The sequence below is a fragment of the Somniosus microcephalus genome, chromosome 11, assembly GCF_052327205.1.
Source record: "Somniosus microcephalus isolate GS21.2 chromosome 11, FLI_Smic_1.0, whole genome shotgun sequence".
Lineage (NCBI taxonomy): Eukaryota > Metazoa > Chordata > Chondrichthyes > Squaliformes > Somniosidae > Somniosus > Somniosus microcephalus.
Genome location: NC_140997.1, coordinates 218,783,819 through 218,797,372, shown reverse-complemented (window position 1 = coordinate 218,797,372; position 13,554 = coordinate 218,783,819). Strand labels below are relative to the sequence as shown.

The 13,554-nt window shown below is 42.0% G+C and overlaps 1 protein-coding gene across 1 annotated transcript in view; it reads right to left on the bottom strand.

Moving 5' to 3' along the window:
* Nucleotides 1-655: 655 nt before the first annotated feature.
* gnai2a (guanine nucleotide binding protein (G protein), alpha inhibiting activity polypeptide 2a) overlaps nucleotides 656-13,554 on the bottom strand; it is a 254,199-nt gene continuing 241,300 nt past the window's right edge. The window contains exons 8-9 of the mRNA XM_086001979.1: nucleotides 9,738-9,950; nucleotides 656-4,475 (exon numbers count right to left, since the gene is read on the bottom strand). Of these exons, the coding sequence (XP_085858105.1) occupies nucleotides 9,760-9,950 (191 nt within the window). The 3' untranslated portion in view covers nucleotides 656-4,475; nucleotides 9,738-9,759. The remainder of the gene's footprint in view (nucleotides 4,476-9,737; nucleotides 9,951-13,554) is intronic.

The following is a 13,554-nucleotide window of genomic DNA, read 5'->3' as shown; positions in this document are numbered from 1 at the left end:
GGTCGAGGGGCCAAATGGCCTACTCCTGCTCTTATTTCTTATGTTCACTGTTGTAACATAGGCAAACACAATAGCCAATTTGTACACCGTAAGGTCCCACTAACAGCAATAATATAAATGACCAGATAACCTGTTTTAGTGATGTTGGGCAGGACGCCAGTGAGAACTCCCCTGATCATCTTCAAACAGTGCCATGGATCTTTACCTTCCACCGGAGGGGGCAGACATCTCGTCCAAAAGACAGCACCGCCAACAGTGCAGCACTTCCTCAGTACTGTATTGAAGTGTCAACCTTTCCTCATAAGACAACCCGCCCATTCCAGGTATTAGTCTAGTAAACCTTCTCTGAACTGCTTCCAACGCATTTACATCCTTCCTTAAATTAGACCAATATTGTACACTGTACTCCAGATGCGGTCTCACCAATGCTCTGTATAACTGAAGCATACCCTCCCTACTTTTGTATTCAATTCCCTCGCAATAAACTATAACATTCTATTAGCTTTCCTAATTACTTGCTGTACCTGCATACTAACCTTTTGCGATTCATACACTCAGACTGGGGCAATAGCACATGGCGGCAAACTTAAGCCTGTTCCTAAAAGGGAAGGGATACGGTGGAACAGCAACATTAAACAAGACAAAGTCACTGGGGTCCTACTAAAAAGTTTTTTTTTTTTTATTAATTTGGTCTTTTATTTGTTTTTACACCAGGTAACATATTGTAAGAAACATACATAGTTGCAATGCATCTGGCTTCATTACAAACTAAACAGAGGTGTGGGTGTGTGTGAGTAACAATATAAGTGATGACAATAAAAATTAGTCAGATATTGTCAGATAGCAAAACCCCCCAAAAAAGGTTAACTTTACCCTTCGGAAAACTGGTTGCATATCATTCTGAGCCAACACATCCCGATATCACAAAAAGCTTGGCCAAATGAAATCAACAAAATATTTTAGTAAATGTGTTGAACCTTCCTTCATATATTTAGAACTTTTTAAATCTCAGAACACAGTTTCTATAATTAGCTTCTTCCTATTTACGAACAGTTTCTGTTGGATCTACTTTAGAAAGCAAGCTAAGAATTACTTCACTTAAAAAAAAATTAAATACAGAAAGGCCGCAGAGAGATTTTTTGGCAAATTAAAGAATTGCATGTGTCTGGGCAACTCTTATGTTTTTGTTGTTGGAATAAAATCACCCAATTCAAATTACCTTTCAAAACTGCATTGCTTACTAAAATTATAGTATTCAAAACAGTCCAACACCCTGGATACACATGCATCAGTCTCTCGAAAGATTATGTTCCCCGCCCCGCCACCCAGAGATTATGGCACTGATACCAGGGTTCAATCTTACCCTTGCTCCATGTATTAGCTGCTCAAACTGCATCGTCCAATTGGACAGTTGATAACAAAGGTGGGAAATCACCATTTTTGCCAATTAGATTTAAAAGGTGGTGTATAATCCGATTTAAAGTTTGGAATATTAGGGTTTGTAACAAAGCAAAAAAGGAAACATGTTGGTTAATATCCAGAATGTTAAAAGTGCTGCCATGTCAGGGGTTCACTTCAGGGTTTTTTTTAAATCTATTTTTATCAACCTGTCTTAACTTTGTGCTTAAATGGATTACTGTACATAAAACACAATTTTACAGAGTTACACAAGACACAGAATAAACTGGAACCTTTTAAAATCTAGAAACCTTAATTACATCCAAGTGGAACCAAGACAAAGCCCTCTTCTAAATTTACAAAAGTCATACACTTAACGGCCATTTGTAATTGATGATTCGAAGGAATATAAATAGTCAAAGCTCTTCGCACAGAGGAAGAATTGCCTGAGAAACACAAGTTGAAACTTGAAAAGCCCACCACTAGTGCTTAAAACCTGCAAGACGCCATTCACATTTTTTTTTTTTTTTTAAATGGTGTACACAAAATGGAATGGAATTCTGCTGTTGCAAAGAAAACTTTAAAAAAAAGAGCCCACAGAAGACCGCTAAGGCATTTATCAATCTGCTGCTTCAATCAGTTGTAAGTATTTTTAATTATGCTACCTGCGCTAAGCAAAGAGGCCACAGCAAGCTGCTAAATGAAACAGGCTAGACACTCAAGTGGAAAATAAATGGCTACTGTGAGCTTCAACTTTTCAGGCACTGGGTATATCTCCACATTATATGCAGGCCTCTTCTTCTCTGATTGGTTGATATTTTAGTGAATTTCCAATTACTTGACCCTAAACTGGCTCTGATGAACTGGTCTGCAGAAAACTAGAAAAATGTTCAACTGAACATGAGGGGCGAATGAGTAGAGCTTGAAATATTTGTGGGTTCGGATTGTCAGACACCAGATAAACAGAAGTGAACTATATGCACTGAGCTGTCCCTTTGAGTCCAAGTTGCAGCAAACATCACAAGTTAATGTACGACCGTTACCAACACGGACAAGATAAGTTGGTAGTGCGGCTGGAAGCAGTCCTTGATTTGGGATACTCTGCGAGTGATGTGGATTTTGCTCTGCAGGGTACACACAGCTGTATGCCATGAATGTCACAGGTATGTGTATCTTGTGCTCATTGACCGAGGTGGCTGTATGGGTGAAGATTCTTAGCTGCTGAAGAAGAGATTATTAGTGAGACGCTTTCTTTAGTAATTCACTACATGAAACTTTTTTTTAATCCGGCACGGACGGGACCGACGTGGTGCCGGTTCATCAAAAATTCCGGATAACCGAAAGCTAGTGTGAAAGATACGGAGCGGAGAGCTCCGTATAAAGCAACAAACCCTGTTGCTTAGCAACAGGTTCAAAACAATGGCCACAAGTTGCAAGCGTCTCTGTAGCTTAGCAACAGCTGCAGCCACACCCTTGCACAGCAACGCATGGAGGAAGGCAAGTAATAAAAGTTACCTGAACCTACTGCTGAATTTTGCCGGTTAACCGAGATTTCCCGTTATTTAGGTGCCGGTAAATCGAAAGTTTCCTGTAATGAAGGTCCAGGTAATGGTTGAGCCAGAAGGCAGGAATGCGTGATTCTTAGTTGACGCTCATAGTGTTACGTGCCATTCAAAACTACCTGTCTTTAGTCTGGCTGCTCTGTTCAGTTCTCAGGTGAGCTGCTAAATGGAACACTATATTGAAGCCACCCATTCTGTCTACAGCAGAATGGGGAGGCAGGTCAAGGCAGGTAAGACCGGTGCAGGGAACAGAGAGATATTACACCAACTTCAAGTTTGAGCTTCCTTAAAGTCCGTTCCATAACATTCTGAAATGGGGAAGGGGTCTGGGAAGGCGTTACAAAGACACTAACACAACAGAAAAGCAGCCAGATGATGAGTATGAATGGATGTCGGATGGCATGGGCAGCAGCTTAGTAATAGGCTGACTGACTGTCCATTTGGGAGATGGATGGAAGGGGGTATTGATGGAGGCGGGGAGCGCTTTAAAAAAAAAAAGGGGGATTCAAGAAAAAAAGTGCGCCATTAAGTCAGAAAAATATACAAAAGAAATATTAATGGATTTGAAATTCAGACCCAGTAGGCATGGGAAAATCCAAGCTGGTACTTGAAGAGTTAATGCCGCAAACAGTAAGAAACCAAAGTTTGAACAGAATGTCTCTTTTTGAGTAAAGTGAATAGACTACTGTCAAGCTGGTCCTCTCCACAGATACAGTATCTCTTGCTTGGACACGCCAAAAATAACCACTCCCATCAGAATTTTCAAGGGGGCAAAAAAACTTATAAAAATTAAAGCAGAACTCAGTAACAGCTGTAAACGAAGTTATATTCAAGGCACAAAACTTACTGCAGCAAAATTCATATCAGTACATTGTAGATTACTTACACTTTAAATATATGTTAAATGAATCTGCAGCTTAATAGCTAATAAAGCTTTTTTCAAGCAACTTTTAAAAACTATTAAAATCCTTTAGGAATGTATGCTGGTTGTACAAGTGTAAAGAACTAGGAGACATCTATGATTTACATGCAACTCGGCTGACAAACTCTCTCGCACGCACAAAGGAACAACCTTCTTTTTTGCTAGCAGGGAAACCAGCGGATTGGTGCAATGACCAGCTTTTTTTGTTAAGCCGTTGTGTTTTTTGTTTGGAAAGGGGATTCGCACTTATAACTTCTTACATGCTCTAAACAACCAAAACACACACGTTTAAAAAAAAAAGGCATCCATGCCCGACATAACCATAAAATGGAGAGTTCAGCTAACACTAGTAAAGCACACTTGCTAATTCAACTCGAGGACATCTGCGCTCCTCCAAAACCAGGCATTTTTGTAAAAAATAAAATTAATTAAATAGTAAAAATTCTGCATCATCAGGGGATAAAAAGATTGGGAAAGTTTGCAATGCATTCATGGTCTTAAGTCTCTTGTAAAAAGCAGTTAAAAGCAGAAAGCTGATTTTATTGGTGCAGTCCTTCCTCTGGGATCCTCCGCATTGAGCAGTTCAAGTAACTCTGAAAACAAAACAAAAATATTAAGTGTAAAGAGCTGCACTGCTGTCATATTGCAGACATAATATGCCCCGGCGTAAGCGCGCAGTTTTATTGGTTGCTCCTGTGGAACATTACACAGTAAATCAAAGGATGTGGAAATTCCCGGATTAGAACTTCATGGCTCCACAGGATGCAATGTGCGCCTTCCTGAGAAATTAGAGACAATCAGTAAAGGACCACAGGCAAGTTCAAAGTCCGACACATTGCTGTACGCGGTAACAGCACGAAGATCTTCACAACATCGTACATAGAAACTTTTAATATCATCTTGCAGTCAGTAAAATAAATCCCAATGTCATTGTAATGTGCCAAGTTACATGGTTGTGTGTCAAAGCATGGGATTTCCTTCACTGGGATAAGAATAAAAAAAGGTAAGAGTAGGATATACGAACTTTTCTTCGTAAGGAATGCTGCATTTTGAAGTGTGTTCAACGTTTTAGGTTTAAGACATTAATGCAGTTTAAATGAGATCACTTTTGCTGCTAAAAATGAAAGTTAAATGAATTGGGAGCTCAAGGTTCTTCAGGAATATTTTGTACAGATGTGAAAGAACAAGACGACATTAGCACAAACGTGCAAATGATGGGGGGGGGAACAAAGATTACTTTTCAGGGACTGCGGCTACAGGCAAGGTTGTTGCAGTGATTGAATTTGATGTTTGGCAGTGGTAGTTATCATTTCCGACATAAAATTCTACATTTAGCAACAACCGTTATGGTACATCACAAAGTGACTTCAACTAAATCGACAGAGCTGTAAAGACTACAATTCTGGATAGTGATCCAAAGTGGAACCCCGGCTGATTTCCCCCTCCTTTACACCAGAGGCACCGACACCAATTGTTGCTTCCCTGTTGTTGCTCTGACGGAGGTCGGCAAATTCTGGGATCAAACCTGGGACCTTCCTGCCTGTACAGATCAACTGAGCACTGGATTTCCCTAAAAAGTCTTTGGACCTGCACCCCCTGCTCACCTCATTATCCCTATGAAGGGCTCCTCCTTTCCCAAAATTTATCAAGGGCGAACATTATCTCCAAAATTAAAACCCTCCTTTGCCTGCCCCGCCCGCTCAGTATTATTTTCCAGTCATTATGATAGTAATTTATTAAGACTTAATGTTGATATGTACGTCGGTATCCGTGGATCTACAGGCAGGTAAAAATTATTATACTTCTGCCAACAGAGCCTGGCTTTTTAATTTTTAAATCATAGAATAGAATTAAAATGTTAAAGCAAAGAAAGTCAGTTGTTTTTCTTTAAACCACCTAAAATCACATTGTCCTGTTCACTCACTCTTCTCCCCCCCCGCCCCCCTCACCACCCCATATTCTTTAATATTCCTCCCTTTCAAACGACTATTAAATTGCCTTTTCCCCAAAAAAAGAGAGATTATAGACTTTACTTCAATAATGGTCTGTGGCACAGAATTCCACATTTTAACCATCTTGTGTGAATAATCTTTTTCTGTCTAATTTCCCCTTTAATTCTTTGTAATCATAAATTTGTATCTTCTCATTACTATCTTGCCAACCAGTAGCAACAATCTATCACTTACTTATCTTATATCCTTTCATAATCTTCCCTCCATCAGGTCACCCTTAACCATCTCAGTTCTAGTGAGAAAACCTCTAACTTATCAAGTCTCTCCCTCATCCTTGGTAACATCCAAATGAATCTATGCTGAGCATTTCCAATTAAATTTCTATAATAGCTATCCAGAACAGCATACAATATTCCCATTGCTGCCTAACTAAGGCTTTGTACAATTTCAACATTAGCCTTTTGTTTTTGCGTTCTTTGCCGCTAGATACAAAACCAAGGATTCAGCTTACAATTTTATGGCCACTACCAACTTTAATGACATGTTTTGCAGCACATCAAAAGGCCTTTGGCCCTGCTAGTTCATTTAAAGGCTCATTATTTAAGGAGCATATCCTTCCTTAATTCTTACTTCCAAACTGTATTAATTCATATTTTTCTACATTCAACTGCACCTGCCACATGTCTGCCCATTCTACTCGCCTATCTATATCCTCCTGCAATCTTCCATAATCCTCATTACAATTTGCCTTCTCCCCCAGTGAACTTAAATGTTCACATTCAAAACACATTAGTTTCATGATTTTGAGAGACTCACAGTTTAGTGCCAAACCTCAAAAGGACTTGCTGCAGAACTACCTGCCCTCTAACAAAGTCTGTTCTGTTTATTTGAATTCTTGCTATAATCAGCAACTTGTGCATAATAAAGGCATTTCTTTATTGTTCTAGTGCACCAGGCTCTCCAAGTGCATGTCTCACACAGCTAACCGCAAGGCAAATCTAAAACTGATGGGACTCACCAAGGCCGGCTGTCAGAAAGACCCATTTCTCGTATTCCGAGAAGACTTCAAGAACCATTACATTATGATCCGGGGCAGAGTTTAAACAAAATGTCTCTCCATCATGATGTGTTTTGTTCTTGATATTTAACTGTTTCTTTTTCTTTTAATAGTTACATAAATGCAAAACAATTCCACTGTTTCCAGTTTCTCACATACTGTAATTCAGAAACAAGTGACAGGCACCCCTGATGGGTTAAGCCCATATCTCAACATCTGAAGTATTTGGTAATCATCAAGAGCTCCAACAGCAATTTCCATCTATGTCAAAGTAACACATCAAACTTGATGAGCTTCTCATTAGTATTAAAGTTCTCAGGCATTTCAAAACCAGACTGACTACTTACTACAGATATAGAGGGCCTTGGTGAGACCACACCTGGAGTACTGTGTGCAGTTTTGGTCTCCTTACCCAAGAAAGGGAGTGCAGCGAAGGTTCACCAGACTGATTCCTGGGATGGCAGGACTGTCGTATGAGGAGAGATTGGGTCGACTAGATCTGTATTCACTAGAGTTTAGCTGAATGAGAGGGGATCTCATTGAAACGTATAAAAATTTTGACAGGGCTAGACAGACTGGATGCAGGGAGGATGTTTCCCCTGGCTGGGGGGGGTCTAGAACAAGGGGGTCACAGTCTCAGGTTACGGGGTAGGACACTTAGGACTGAGAGGAGGAGACATTTCTTCACTCAGAGGGTGGTGAACCTGTGGAATTCTCTACCACAGAAGGCTGTGGAGGCCAAGTCACTGAATATATTTGAGGAGATGGATAGATTTCTAGACACAAAAGGCATCAAGGGGTATGGGGAGAGAGCAGGAATATGGTATTGAGATAGAGGATCAGCCATGATCATATTGAATGGCGGAGCAGGCTCGAAGGGCCGAATGGCCCACTCCTGCTCCTATTTTGTCTATGTTTCTATCCAGTAGCCAGAGATAACCGAGTACCAGTCTTAAGAGTGCCAGGTAACAGCACTAGGAAAGAGACCCATCCTTTCTTGTGCTGCATGTTGGTTCTCCGAAACACTGCGCACCACTGCAATAAGTGATTTTCTTCAGTCACTTGAGGCTTAACTCTTGTCAAACAAGTGCATGTTACAGGAAATTAGATAATATAATAGCTATTGCGAACTGGAGAATAAAATGAGTTCACACTGGCTCTTGAATGTTGCCATTGCCAAGGAAACGGTCTCTCCCTCCCCCTTCCCTCGGAATCATGCCAGGGCAAGGTCATTTGGGAGCGTGATCCTTTTCCGTGGTTGAACGGAGAGTCGACATGCTCAAGTTAACGCTAGTCTCCTTCCCACCTCTCTCTCTCTCTCTCTCTCTCTCCCACCACTCCCGCCCTGTCTCGGCCAAAAAAAACCCCGACACCCCCTGAAGGACAAGTAGTCAGATTCACCACAAAAAAGAGTGATTGGATTGGCACTGCATTTTTACCACTTCAGAAACATAAAACTACCTGCCAACACAATTTGGATTGCAGCACTTCAGATCAATCACACTGTCCTGTTCAGCAGCTTCAAATATCTCAGCTTCTAATTTATTATTTGTCCTCCAGCTGCATGCTCTGCCTTTTCTGTTGGCTCTGACATTTTAACAGGTAGTTTAAAATCATTGGAACAGCCTTCCAGACTTCCTCTGTGGAAGAGTTAATACACTTGATTTTGGCCAGAGTTTCTCCACAAGGATCCACTGGGTACCCTGCTGACACAGGTAACCCAACACCATTGCTAGACTGCCAGATCGGTTTCACTCGCTAGCCAGTCAATTCAGACAGCCAATTCATTACATGTTCAAAAATATCCCACCCCAGAAAATCTTTAAATTCATGTTAATCCTGGTTGGCTGCATCAGATTAGTCTTGTAGAGAACAGAATCAAACTACAGGAAACTCTTTGGTATCCGGCACCGATGGGACCGGGATGGTGTCGGTTGATTAAAAATTCCGGGTGACGGAGAGGGTTATCTACCGAGGCTATTTTTAACAAACAAAAATAAAAAAAATCAAGAAATGTGCAGTATACAGTAATTGGGTACTCACTTACAGAATGTTGTGTTAAATGGATGGTGGAAGATGCTTGATTAAGTACAGTACTGCCAGTTGAGGGTAATCCATAACTCTTTAATTACTTAACAGTAAAACAAAACTTATACAGTAAACGACTATATACAGTGCGGGAGAGTCAGACTCCTGTTACAGGGGTATTGAGGTGTTCCGACTTCCGACAGCGCCAAGAAGCCGAGTAGTGGCAGTTTGGAGAACTACCCCCACTGACTAACTCGGCCACTGCGGGAGACTCTGACTCGGCAACATTTCCGGTTATTGAGGTGTTGTTTTCGGAGTATGAATTTTGCCGGTTAAGAGAATTCCGGATATTTAGGTGCCATTTAAACAAGAGTTTCCTGTACTGCATGGCCATGCCTCTCAAATACTCAACTCCAGAACCCTGCTTAAAAAAGTCAGAATAAACTTGAAGCTTCCTTTGCCCAACTGTGGAAACAATGCAGATTTATTTGCTGCTGTTCAGACAGTGTGAATTAATGACACTGTAGGAACTACCTGGGAGTAGTTGCTGAGCCCAGCACGATGATGGAGCTGAATTGTCGGTTAACATTATTAACCCACAGTTCTTCAGTGACAGCAATTTCAACCACATGCAGGTTAATTCCGCTCTGTAGTACACATCAGCCAAGCCAGTTCCCTGGCGGTATCAAATATTCGAGGGACGAAAGGCTGTTGAAGTTAACCACAAGTTGTATAAGTATGCATTTCTTTTTGGAAAAAATCTTACTCGTGGTGAGACGAGCAACCTGAGCTGACAGGTACAAAATCAAGAGGCTCACCTTCATCCTCACGCTTCAGTTCTTAGAAGAGGCCGCAATCCTTCAGGTTATTCTTGATGATGACGTCAGTGACCGCATCAAATACAAACTGCACGTTCTTTGTGTCGGTGGCACACGTGAAGTGTGTGTAGATTTCCTTGGTGTCCTTGCGTTTATTTAGGTCTTCAAATTTGGTCTGGATGTAGCCCGCAGCCGCATCGTACTCATTTGCCCCTGCATTCAAAGAAAGATACGGTTAGAGTCAGCGACTCACGTATAAACCAGAAATAGCTGGGAAAGAACAGCTGATCTGAGATGGACTCTTTAACTTTAGCTCCTAACCCCTTGGTTCCCCCTCATGAATACAACCAGGTCAATTCTGACTTGGTCTTCAGTCAATGTCTCATTTACCACCCATTTGTGCTACACAAGTCTGAAAGTATTTCAGAAGAGGAGAAAATAATTCATGCAGTTACGCATATGGAGTAGCTTAGTCACAAGAAGGGTACATTTCCATCCATACATTTTATAAACAGGTTTCAGCTTGTCAATTATATTTCAGTTCTATTTCTGCAGTCTACTTTCAGATTCACAGCTGAAATGCAACACTGGAGCACTCAGTGCCACACACAATTCAAGGTCCAGCAGGTGATCTGATCAAAGAGCTCTGCCTCTGCATCTCGAGACCACAACTTAAGTGCTGTGCCCAGTTTTAGTCTTTAAGACAACAGCGGGGGGGGACAGGATACTGTGCTGACAGGACATAAGACAGCTACAAGGCTCACCCCTATCGTCAGGACTGAATTATGAGGAAAACTGGAGAAACTTGGGCTCTTTGGAATTGAAAGGGAATGACCGAGGGGGGGGACCTCATAGAATACAAGAGGTTCAGATAAAGTAAATCCAGAGCAGTACTTCAAATCAACAGAATGAGTGCTGGGCAGGCACACAAGCTAAAACGCAAGTAGCAGCAATGCAGTACAGGTATCAGAACTACTTCACACAACAACGATCATTTGAAATGGTCTTCCAGGTAGGAGAGTGAAAGTGAAGACCTTTGATTCACGAACAATCCAGCTGGGTAAAGAAATATTGGCAAAGGTTCCTTTCCTTGGATAGAATAGCTCCGGGCACTTGCGCACTAAAAAAAAAAAAAAATTGCAGCCAATATCACAGCACTCATTCGACATCGGCTGCAGTTAGTAACAGAAACGTGCCAACTACCCTTGTTTCACCAGCGGAAGGAACCCATTTTCTCCCCCATAGGTTTTAAGCGCTGACACTAAATTCACTGGGAATGTTTCTGTCCAGTGTCAGGCAAATGGCGTTGGAAGTGTAAACGGGGCAGAGTAGCACTGGGGGGCTGGCACAAAAAACTGGCAGTGTTATAAACACTCCTTAAACTGGGACAAATAACTTTCCGTAGCCCTATATATCCTGTGACCCAACTTGTTGGGAGATTTGAGACACAAAAAGGAAAAGTACACTAAACAAGTTGAGAATTTTTTTAGTGTACACCTTCAGCCCCACAACTGCGCCCCCCCCCCACCCCGAGATATCTGCGCTCCTCTAATTCTGCCCTCTTGAGCATCCCTGATTATAATCGCTCAACCATTGGTGGCCGTGCCTTCTGTTGCCAAGGCCCTAAGCTCTGGAATTCCCTCCCTAAACCTCTCCGCCTCTCCTTCCTCCTTTAAGACGCTCCTTAAAACCTACCTTTGACCAAGCTTTTGGTCACCTGCCCTAATTTATCCTCATGTGGCTCGGTGTCAAATTTTTTGTCTTAAAATACTCCTGTGCAGCGCCTTGGGACGTTTCACTATGTTAGAGATGCTATATAAATACAAGTTGTTGTTGAATGTACTGCAGGACCCAACATTGTGGACCCGCAGCAGAACCTCTGGAGCAATCACTGGAAATTAGCCTACCCAATAAAACATCTCAACACACCAACATGAGAGAAGTAGTGAGACAGTATCAGACCACGACGGACACCTGTTGTACTATCTCTGCAAGTTTTTGCCTCTTGGAGCTCATGAGCCAGCATTATGCAGTGCAGCACAGTGCACATGGCACTGCACTACCAGGCTGGCTGCATTGAAAGAAAGACAGACTTGCATTTATACAGCGCCTTTCACGACCACCGGACGTCTCAAAGCACTTTACAGCCAATGAAGTACTTTTTGAAACGGAGTCACTGCTGTAATATGGGAAACGCGGCAGCCAATTTGCGCACAGCAAGCTCCCACAAACAGCAATGCGATAATGACCAGATAATCTGTTTTTGTTATGTTGGTTGAGGGATAAATATTACAGGACACCGGGGATAACTTCACTACTCTTCTTCGAAATAGTGCCACGGGAGCTTTTACGTGCACCTAAGAGAACAGACGGCACCTCCAACAGTGCAGCACTCCCTCAGCACTGCACTGGAGTGGGACTTGAACCCACAACCTTCTGACTCAGAGGTGAGTGTGCTACCAATTGAGCCACAGCTGGCACTGACATTGAACAGGAAGATATTTTGTGGCTGTTCTTCCTGGGACTGGAGAGAAAGTCACTCCACATCCTCAGACACACACAATTCTGAAGATCCTTGTGGGTTAAGCACTTAATTAATGGATAACCATTCCTGTCTGTTTCATTCTCTTTACAATTGAATTTTTAATTTTTATTTGCATGCAGGTCTTGAGCCTCGAATGCCGTAGGCAAAATGCACACATGGGATTAATCAGAGACTGAACGTTCATACCAGTCGGGATCAGTGACACAAGCTGTTTCTCGATTTTAGGCAAATGTTGGCAGCAAATGGAAGCTTCAGATCAGCAAGTTGAAACATTTTCTGGATATTTGGCAAACAGCAGGTTTATTTTCATGTTGGTATATATAAGCATTTTAAATGTACAAGTACAATTCTGAAAAACAATAAAATTTCAGGATTACATCTTTGTCTATTGCGATAATACTCAACTAAGAGGAGAATTAAGAGTGCATCAGTGTTGCATGGCAGTTGAATGAGAGCCAACTTTTCAATTCCCACATACGACATATTCCGATCTCGACACATTCCCGGAAGAGAAGATATTTTGGGAGGAAGTGGGGAGAGGGGAGGCGGCGGGAGAAAGGGAGACTCTCCTAGCAACCAATGAAAGGGTGATAACTGCAAAAGCCTGGGAGCAGGCTGCCCACCCCGCTCTTGGATGAAGAATTGTGCACCTTCCTCCCTTTCTTCTGTAACAATTTATTTTTGCGAGTTCTGGCTGCTTCCTGTCATTTTGTGACTGCGCATGGAAGCCCATAACTTACTCAAGAAAGGTGAATTGTCAGACTGATACCTGGGATGGCAGGAATGACGTTATGAGGAGAGATTGGATCGATTAGGCTTATATTCGCTAGAGTTTAGAAGAATGAGAGGGGATCTCATTGAAACTTATAAATTCTAACAGGACTAGACAGACGAGATGCAGGAAGGATGTTCCCGATGGCGGGGGAGTCCAGAACCAGGGGTCACAGTCTAAGGATAAGGGGTAAGCCATTTAGGACTGAGATAAGGAGGAATTTCTTCACCCAGAGAGTGGTGAACCTGTGGAATTCTCTACCACAGAAGGCAGTTGAGGCCGGTTCATTAAATATATTCAAGAAGGAGTTAGATATATTTCTTGAGGCTAAAGGGACCAAAGGATATGGGGAGAAAGCAGGGACAGGGTACTGAATTTGGATGATCAGCCATGATCTCATTAAATGGCAGAACAGGCTCGAGGGGCCGAATGGCCTACTTCTGCTCCTATCTTCTATGTTTCAAACAGCACAAGGGACAAAATTGAGAGAAGGCACTCTC